The sequence below is a fragment of the Zeus faber genome (assembly GCF_960531495.2).
Source record: "Zeus faber genome assembly, chromosome: 1".
NCBI classification, from domain to species: domain Eukaryota; kingdom Metazoa; phylum Chordata; class Actinopteri; order Zeiformes; family Zeidae; genus Zeus; species Zeus faber.
This window is the reverse complement of record NC_137193.1, coordinates 41,940,010-41,948,958: the sequence shown is the minus strand read 5'-3', so window position 1 is coordinate 41,948,958 and position 8,949 is coordinate 41,940,010. Positions and strand designations below refer to the sequence as shown.

Sequence of the window (8,949 nt, the reverse complement as noted above, 5' to 3'; positions counted from 1 at the left end):
GCACTAATCTGTTGCAGGTGTTACTGGCTGTTCTCCCAGGCCGCGCCGGCTCCCTTCCCCAGGAGGCCCCAGGAGGAGGAGGAGGGTGGTGGAGCGATGGGATGGAGATTATTTCCACTGCACCTCCAGAGGGATTATACCATCTTCACCGCCATCCGTCCTGCTCGGAACCGAGGGCAGGGATGACAGAGGTCCCCTGCAGAGTACTCAGAGCTTTATTTGAGTAAAAGTACAAATACCCTAACCCTATAATACTAAGTACCACTGTACCCTTTCTTTCTGCAAATGATGCTCATGCTGATCCTGATTACAATCAACAATAAACCACTGTGGTAGAAATCTAGTAGAGTATAAAGTCATAGATATTTGCTTTAAAGTGTAGTGGAGTAAAAGTCGAAAGTCTCTGAAAATGAATATACATATTTAAGTATAGATATTTGTCAAGTATGTTGTAAAATGTATTTAACTACAGTAACTAAGTACTTGTATTTGTTACTTTACACGTCATGTCAGAATTGCAGGCTGATTTACTGCCAACAGGTGTTGCAAACATTGTTTGCGCCAAGCTCGAGCCGTTCCCATAAGCAATCCTGACGTTTACAGATTACATTAAGATTATTTTAAAATAACTAAAATATTCCTCCAATATGGATTAGTTAATTATATATGATAAATGCCTGGTACTCTCTGCAGCGCTTTCTCCATTACCTCAGTGCCACGGGTGTCCTCGGAACCTCAATCCTCTGGCGTCGTCCCCATCATCACGTTCGCTGTGACTTTGAAATGCCTTTTAAACGACGTCTTCCTCGTCTTCCTTGTCCGACGAGTTCAAATGTGGGAAATGAGATCTCACAGGAAACTTTTATTTGAATGATTATTCTCCGTATCGCTCGTGTCGAGCGTGGGACGGCGGAGCGTGGCCGCGGCCCGCGGTCATCCGTCTCACTGAACCTTTTCGCGCTCACACTCAAGGTCACTCCACGATGCTTTATGGGCGTGACACGCTGTGTGTACTTTATGGTGAAACCGCTCAACAACAAATATTTATTGTCAATTTGCAGCTGCGTGCTATGAAGGTTGAGGCTGTGCTGTTTGCTTTCGTAAACACAGTTCTTCTGCACTAAGCTACAGTAGAACTTGCGGTGTATAGTCGAGCAGTGATTCCCAACCTTTTTCCCGTCAAGGACCAAGGACAATTTGAGAATCTTTGGAACAAGGACCCATGTATGGTATCAATGATTTGATACAATTGAAGTCTCTGGGACCCCAAAATAAGAAGATTTTTACTGTCAGATGTGATTGTCTATAAAATAGTTAGCAAGATAACAGTGAAACTAGGATCAAAACAGTGATTATTTTATCATCACATTGCATTACCGTTAGAATTTCTAACGGTGAAGTTTGCGGGGGACCCCCTGGAGCCTCTCAAAGGACCCCCTGGGGGGGGCCCTGAACCCCATGTTGAGAACCAACATGATGGATTAGGCCTTCCCACTTCAGAGGCCTCAAGCGCCTTGGGGGAAAAGTGACAATACAGTTTGATCTGTGGCAGAAAGGTATTGGAAGAATAAAAGGAAAAATCATTTATAACAGTAGAAAACTAAATATACTATCACTATATAGTATTATAGACTATATATTAAAATGTAAATTATTGTCTAGAACAAAAGTTTGATGTCAAATGACATAAAGTCTCAATAGAGAAGTTCACCAATGTATTATTTTATTGTCATTTTACAGACCCATGCCAATGTGTTGACCTAGTAGTCTTCATTGTTGCATGATTATTGTGGTTATGTGTAATCATAAACATACTTATTACCTGTTCCCCAAAACCAGGATGAAACTCTCCTGGTTTAAACACACCCTTGACCCTTCACACAAGAGGTTTTGTAAGGCTCAATTTGTTTGAATATTAACAGCAGCACATATTGAGAGAACATTATGAGAAACAAAAAAACATTTTCTTAATATAATTATTTTCTTATTCAGCCCCAAATACATTTTTTTTTTTTTTTTTTTGTAAATTGCAATCAAGATCTGCATGTGCATCATCTGCAGAATAAAGGTACAGTAGCACTTCATACTGTATTATAGGACAGTTTATAGTTATATCAGGTCCCTGGATATGATCAGTACTTTTTCTTAAGATGTATTAATACTTTTACTAAAGATGAAATGTCAGTGACCGTTGACATTTCTTTCATTTGACATTAACTTCAGCTTTTACTAGAGCCATTTAATGTGGTAGTTGTACTTTTACTTAAAAAAAAAAAGGTCAAAGTCCTTCCTCCACCGGCTCAGGCGGTAGAGCTGGTGGTCTAGTGATCTAAAGGTTGCTGGTTCGATCCCAGGCTCCTCCTGCTAGCATGCTGTAGTGTCCTTGAGCAAGACACTTAACCCCTAATTGCTCCTGATGGCTGCGTCCGTCAGTGTTTGAACAATTGTAAGTCGCTTTGGATAAAAGCGTCTGATAAATGACTAAATGTAATGTAATGTAATGATTATGAAATGTTTTAGGGATTCAAGTAGCTTGCTGCAACACGCTCCATCTGTAGTAATGTGACTTTCTAACTTTGAGACTACTGCCCCCACGTGTACATACACGGTACTGCGGATGTTTTTTTTTCAGCCAGTTGGGTGAAGCTTTGCATTGTCCAAACCAAGCACAACCCCCAAGCAAAACCATATCGAGCCTGGACAATTTCACATGTAGCAAGGCCAACCAAATTAGTCTGGAAGAAAGGTGCACTTGATGGGCGGCGATAATGAAATATATCAAAAATAAAGAGAAGATTAGAGAAAAGAAAATTCAGTGGTTCAATCCATGTATTTCTGACATGTTCAAACAGCATTTCAAGATTTAAGTAACAGTATCCAAAATGACAGAAGCTCCCACCCGAAATAATCCAAAAAAATAGCTGACAAATGTTTGTTTTGTTTAAGGGACGTAGTGGTAGCTGTTGCGGATGAAGTCGTTTGTGGAGGAGGGGAACCAGTCCTTGACGATGCTGATGGGGCGAGTGAACCAGGGGTAGAACATTTCGGGTTGTCTCATTGCCCCCGCGATCACGATGTTTAAGGCTGCGTCTGAGGCAGGGTACGGCGGGATGTCGACTATTCCCCTAGGACACAAAATCAAATACTTTTTTTTCCTCATTTTGTACTTCATAGTGTATTCATTAGGATTTGACTCCATCTCCTTATTCCAGGAAGAGAGTTCAAAATATTTGTAATGAATATCCAACACAGAGGGTGAAAGGGATTATTTGTCTTTAAATTGTAAATAAACATGTCTACCTACTGCAGAATAGCTTTTTATTGGCATTCAAGACTGAAACATAAATAATTGGGTGCACAGTTTGTGGAGTGGTGGTGGTGGTGTGATTTTACAAAAAAAAAATCAGGATCTCTGCAAATAATTGCAATCCGGCAATTTTGTAATAATTGTGACAGCTCTAATATATATATATATATATATATATATATATATATATATATATATATATATATGTTTTAATTCTTCTAATCTCAAAAACCAAATCGTAAAGAAATAAGGCAGATTGGCCAAGAAGTACACAGACCACGTTTAAGGCATGTGGCAACAATAGATCGTTTTTTCCAACTGAATTGAACTGACAAATGTTTAATTAAAGGCTACGTTCAGCATTATGCGACATAATACAATGAAAATAAAAATGTTGCTTCCCATCGTCTACAGTATAACCTAAACAACCTGTAAATAGTATTAAAGGACGGAGGTGGACTCACCGGACTTTGTCCATCGCAGATTCTGTGTCGATGAGGCCCAGCATGCAGATGGAGATGGACACGTTGCTCCTCTTCATCGCCAGCTCGTGCTGCAGTGTTCCGAAGAAGCCGTTCAGGGCGAACTTGGTGGAGGAGTAAGGAGCCACGAAGGGACCGGTCATCTTACCTGTAAAATAATCATATATTCTTCATATGCAAACTATAAAAAGCATAATGTTACCCTGTTCAAGGTATGTCGATTTATGATTTATGATTCATAAAGTATCATTCATAATCTCTAAAAATAACATATCTATATCTACAGAACCCTTGGTGATAAAGTGAGGCTAGATTAAGTGAGGATAAAGGATTACATTTTAAAGAGCATGACACATGTGATTACAAAGTTCTAGAATAGATTTTTGAACAATTTTGAGTTCACGTTGCGATGTTCTGACATGATGCTGCCGATAACATGGACATTGCACAAAGCACTTCCCTTCACCCAGCCGAGGTGGGTGTGGGTCTGAGGTGTGAAGGTCTGTTTTAAATTGCACTTCAAACTGTTATCTCTGTGATTGTGCTTTTCTACAAGGTATTTCACACCTTATGTAAAGCACTTTGAATGGCCCTTGTGTAAGAAATGTGCAGTACAAATGAACTTGCCTTGCCTACAATCATCGTCAGCAAAAAAAATAGAATATTCGTACTTGAGTGAGTGATGTTGTATGACACAGAGGAGGACGACTCCAGCGTGGGAGAGTAAAAGTCACGTTTTAGCCCCAGCCGCTGCATTTCAACCATTATCTGCACCTCTGGCTCGGCTGACTCCAAATACTGGGAAAGACTTTTAGAATTTTGAACGCTTTGGGCAACTTTGAAAAAGTTCCACCGCTGGTATCAGAGCCACAGCAGGAGAGGTCGGAGGTCATACCATATTCTGTGAAAGTGAACTGTTGAACGTCTGCCTACCCAAAATAGACGAGACGACCACCAGCGACCCTTTGCTTTGCTCAAGTGCGTCGAGCGCTTTCCAAGCCATCTGCACGTAGCTGAAGAAATTCACCTTTAAAGGCGCACACACACACACACACACACACACACACACACACACACACACACACACACACACACACACACACACACACACACACACACACACACACACACACACACACACACACACACACAGGGGGAAACATGCCCTCCAGTAGATGTACTGGTACAATGCTGATATAGTACACACCTACAGGAAAATCTACTGGTGTAAGAAAATACTCGATCAAAGTACAAAGTATTATTCTCAAAAAGTACTCTACTAGAGTATTACTGTAGTTACTTTTGAGCCCTTGATGTTTGATGCACTATCAATAGAAGCATTCAATCGAATCTGGGAGATCCGTGTGGAAAATATTTTCCAACTTCTTCACAACAAAGCACAACAGATATTTTTATCCTACAAAAAAATGTGTGAATGCGTCCATCAACAAAGGCAATTTATTTTTATGAATAAGGAAAAATGCAGATTAAAGAAACACATACGGATTAAGCGGCGTGCTTAAAATGCCTTTCTATCGTTGGCTGTTATTTTTCTTTTTCTGACTTTCAACTGTGTTGAATTAGCAAAACAAGAAAGCGGTTTAAAAGTGTCAACATAATGAAATGCCTCGTGGTTTATGGAACATGGCTGTTTATATAACATTGCAGCCAAGCACTGTAACATTGAAGGAAGACACTACACACAAGACAAGACAATTACATAAATAAATAAAATGTCTTAAAAATGCCAAACGGAAAATGACCTTAGTGGTCACAATAAAGAAAATTGCAGATGGTTTGGATAAAATTTACATTGTATTCTGGAGCAATTCATGATTGGAAAAGCGGCAAAGCAGATTGCATTCTCATAAATACTTAAGAGTAAAATTACAGACTTGAAAAAATACTCAAAATAAAACAAAAATAGTCAATTACAGTCGCGAAAGTGATTGTCATTTGTTACGTTGTGACATCTCTTTAAATCTTTAGTCTTACCTTCATGATCCACTTGATGTGCTCCATGTCTCCGTCCCACATGCTGAAGGGACTGGGTCCGATGTGGTTCAGCACCAGCTGGTCTAGTCCTCCCAGCTGCTCCAGAGCAAATCCCACCACCTGCTCCGGGTCCGACTCTCTGGACATGTCGGCCGCGATGTACAGAGCTCTTTGGGCACCGAGACTCATACACTTCTCTGCCACCTGTAAGCCAAGATGGCACAGGAAACAGGGACATCAGGATTCAATAAGATAGAAAGGAAGGTGTGTGTGTGTTTGTGGTTCAATTGTGGTTTTAAGGATTTTGTATTTCATTTGTTCATCACAATAAGACGAGGAAATGTCGAGGGTGTCTATCTGGATCCTGCCTCATAAAGTAATGTTTCATTCCAGGTTTCTTTTTTTTTTTTTTTTTTTTTTTTTAAGTTCACGAAAGTTCAATTACTGTGGGTGATAAGATAAGATAAGACAATGATAGCGAAGACAAAATAAGACAGTGACGTTGCTTCATGTTCCTCATATAGTCGTTGGGGATGTGAAAAGCTTATAAATTCGGACATTCAATAAGGCTTAACGTAGCTTAAAAAGATAAAAAACACCTTAGCTTAATGAGGCAATATATCACAAAAATATTTCTAAATTATATGAGAAAATTATATGAGGTCATGCAACTCAGATATGACCCAAGGTAGATTGTCATATCTGAGTCACATTAAGCTCCTTATTTTGGGCATTTTCAGCCTAAATGAATTCATAAAAAATCGAATGAATTAAAGTAATATTTCCTTTTTCTTTTCGTGAACGGTCATAGTCCCCATGGTGTCCTCCAACTGGGGAAAATGTGAACGATTCTGGGTAAGAGTTATATAATTATATATATTGGGGAATATTTTGAATTAAGCTACAGTACATTATTCCCACTGGAGCAATTGACTACACCTTTGGACATCTTTATTTTTTATTCACTTCAAAGTTTTACACACTACTGTAACTTTTCCTCCACAGCAGCAATTAAACAGACAACAAAATTCAGTTGTTTAGGAAAAGGGTGCAAAGGAACACATCTCCTAAGAACTTGGTTCGAAAGGTTCTTTGAGGACCCAAAAGTAGCTCTCTATGGCATCACTCCCAAGAAGGATATTTGGTTCCACTTTTATTTATTTTTAAGGACATTCCAAGCCGCAGGCCTCCACCTTCAAACATCAACAGACGTAGAATAAAAACTGAACTATGACCTTTGATCGACTGCAGATAAATATACTGTATATACTGCATTTTTTAACTTTATACTGTATATACTGCATTTTAACTTTAACATATAAACTAAGACCTTTGATAATAGTATATACATATATAAACTATGATCTTTGATCGACTGCAGATTATATATATATTGCAGATTTTATATATTTATGTATACGAATATATATATATATATATATATATATATATATATATATATATATATATATATATATATACATACATACATACACACACATATATATATATATATATATATATATATATATATATACATACATACATACACACACATATATATATATATATATGTGTACTGTATATAATCGGTCAGTTTCTATTCTACTTCTGTCCATTTTTGAAGGTAGAGGCCTGCAGCTTCAATATGCAGAGTGAGGAGTCTTTCTTCTTTTTATTCATGTTATGACAGTACTGTTTGTCTCGTAAATTCATGCGTCCCCCTCGTTCTCTGACCTGTTTCAGCACATTCTCCCGTCTTGCTGTGATGACGATCTGGGCTCCGAAACGTGCGTAGTGGTACGCAACTTGCTCACCAATGCCCGTGCTCGCTCCGGTGACCAGAACCCTGGCTCCTTTCAGAGAATCTGCAGGAAATACACACACATACATAAACATATATATATATATATATATATATATATATATATATATATATATATATATATATATATATATATATATATATATATATATGGTAGAATCATGAAAGAGATGAAGAAATTAGGTAGGTTAAGCCACAAAATAATAGTCTTAGACAGCAGAAATTTGAATACATACACTGACACTTCAGACAGTTTGCTGAGTCAATAGATAGACAAATATGATTTTCAGTATAATATTAGCATAGTAAAATGAATCAGTATAATATTAGCATAGTAAAATGATTGGAAAACAGAGAGCATTATGATGGAAAGGATAATGCATAATGGATCTTCCAACACTGATTCTCAGCCTTTTTCATATCAAGGACCCTCAATCTGATACGCATTAGACCTCGAACCCCTTCATTTGACGAGCTCTAGTCTCTGGCACCCCGATCCGAGAAGATCTCTTATTGTTGGATATAACCGAATCCAACCTTCCATCGCTGTCTAAATACTACAGCTATAGACAGTGGAAGTGAAACTAGGATCAAAACGGTCATTATTTTACATTCTCTAACAGTGCAAAAGTCTTATAAATGAAAGAAGCATGAAGTTTAACTATGAATCCATTCTGCTGGGGGGGGGGTTCCAACAAATCCATTACAGGAAATCATCACTGTGAGAGAAGAGACGACCTTTTTGATATGTGTGACAAATGACAAAGAACTGTGGGGGAACACAAATGATTAGAGAGCTTCCCTGGAAAAAAACAACAACTTTCCTTTATTACTTACAAAGACGACGTCAATTTAGAGAGTAAAAAAATAAATAAAAAATCTTTTTTAAATGGCTGAAAGTGACTGAACTCGACGTTCACCGTGCGTGTACCATAAATCCTGGCAAATTACTGCTGAATGAGCCAATTGTGGCAGTGTTGACTCAGAAGCCAGAGACTGATTGAAAGCTGCTATTTCTGGGAGGGACGGAAACTTTACGGATAATTCTTATAACTCATAGCACAGTGTGTTCATTATTAGGAAGATATCACATGACTGCAATGTATTCCATCATTCACATTTTGGTTATTGTTCTCTACTGTCCTATTTTTCCCCCCCATTCATTCATTTTTATTCTGTATACACGGTAAAATGGATTTTCAATATTGATAAAAACCTAATACAACCCGGTATCTAGGTATATCAAAATGTTTTGCATATTACATTATTTTTGTTTTTTTGTGAGTTGGAAATGCACCACATGGGTCACTACAACTATGGTTAATTTATTTTTGGAACGA

The 8,949-nt window shown here is 38.1% G+C and overlaps 1 protein-coding gene across 1 annotated transcript in view; it reads right to left on the bottom strand.

The window, feature by feature from the left end:
* Positions 1–3,767: 3,767 nt before the first annotated feature.
* The window catches only part of hsd11b1la (hydroxysteroid (11-beta) dehydrogenase 1-like a), a gene marked incomplete at its 3' end in the record, with an annotated part of 7,948 nt that continues 2,766 nt past the window's right edge, over positions 3,768–8,949 (bottom strand). The window contains exons 2-5 of the mRNA XM_080002264.1: positions 7,522–7,652; positions 5,785–5,988; positions 4,723–4,816; positions 3,768–3,937 (exon numbers count right to left, since the gene is read on the bottom strand). Coding sequence (XP_079858390.1) covers positions 3,768–3,937; positions 4,723–4,816; positions 5,785–5,988; positions 7,522–7,652 — 599 coding nt within the window. The remainder of the gene's footprint in view (positions 3,938–4,722; positions 4,817–5,784; positions 5,989–7,521; positions 7,653–8,949) is intronic.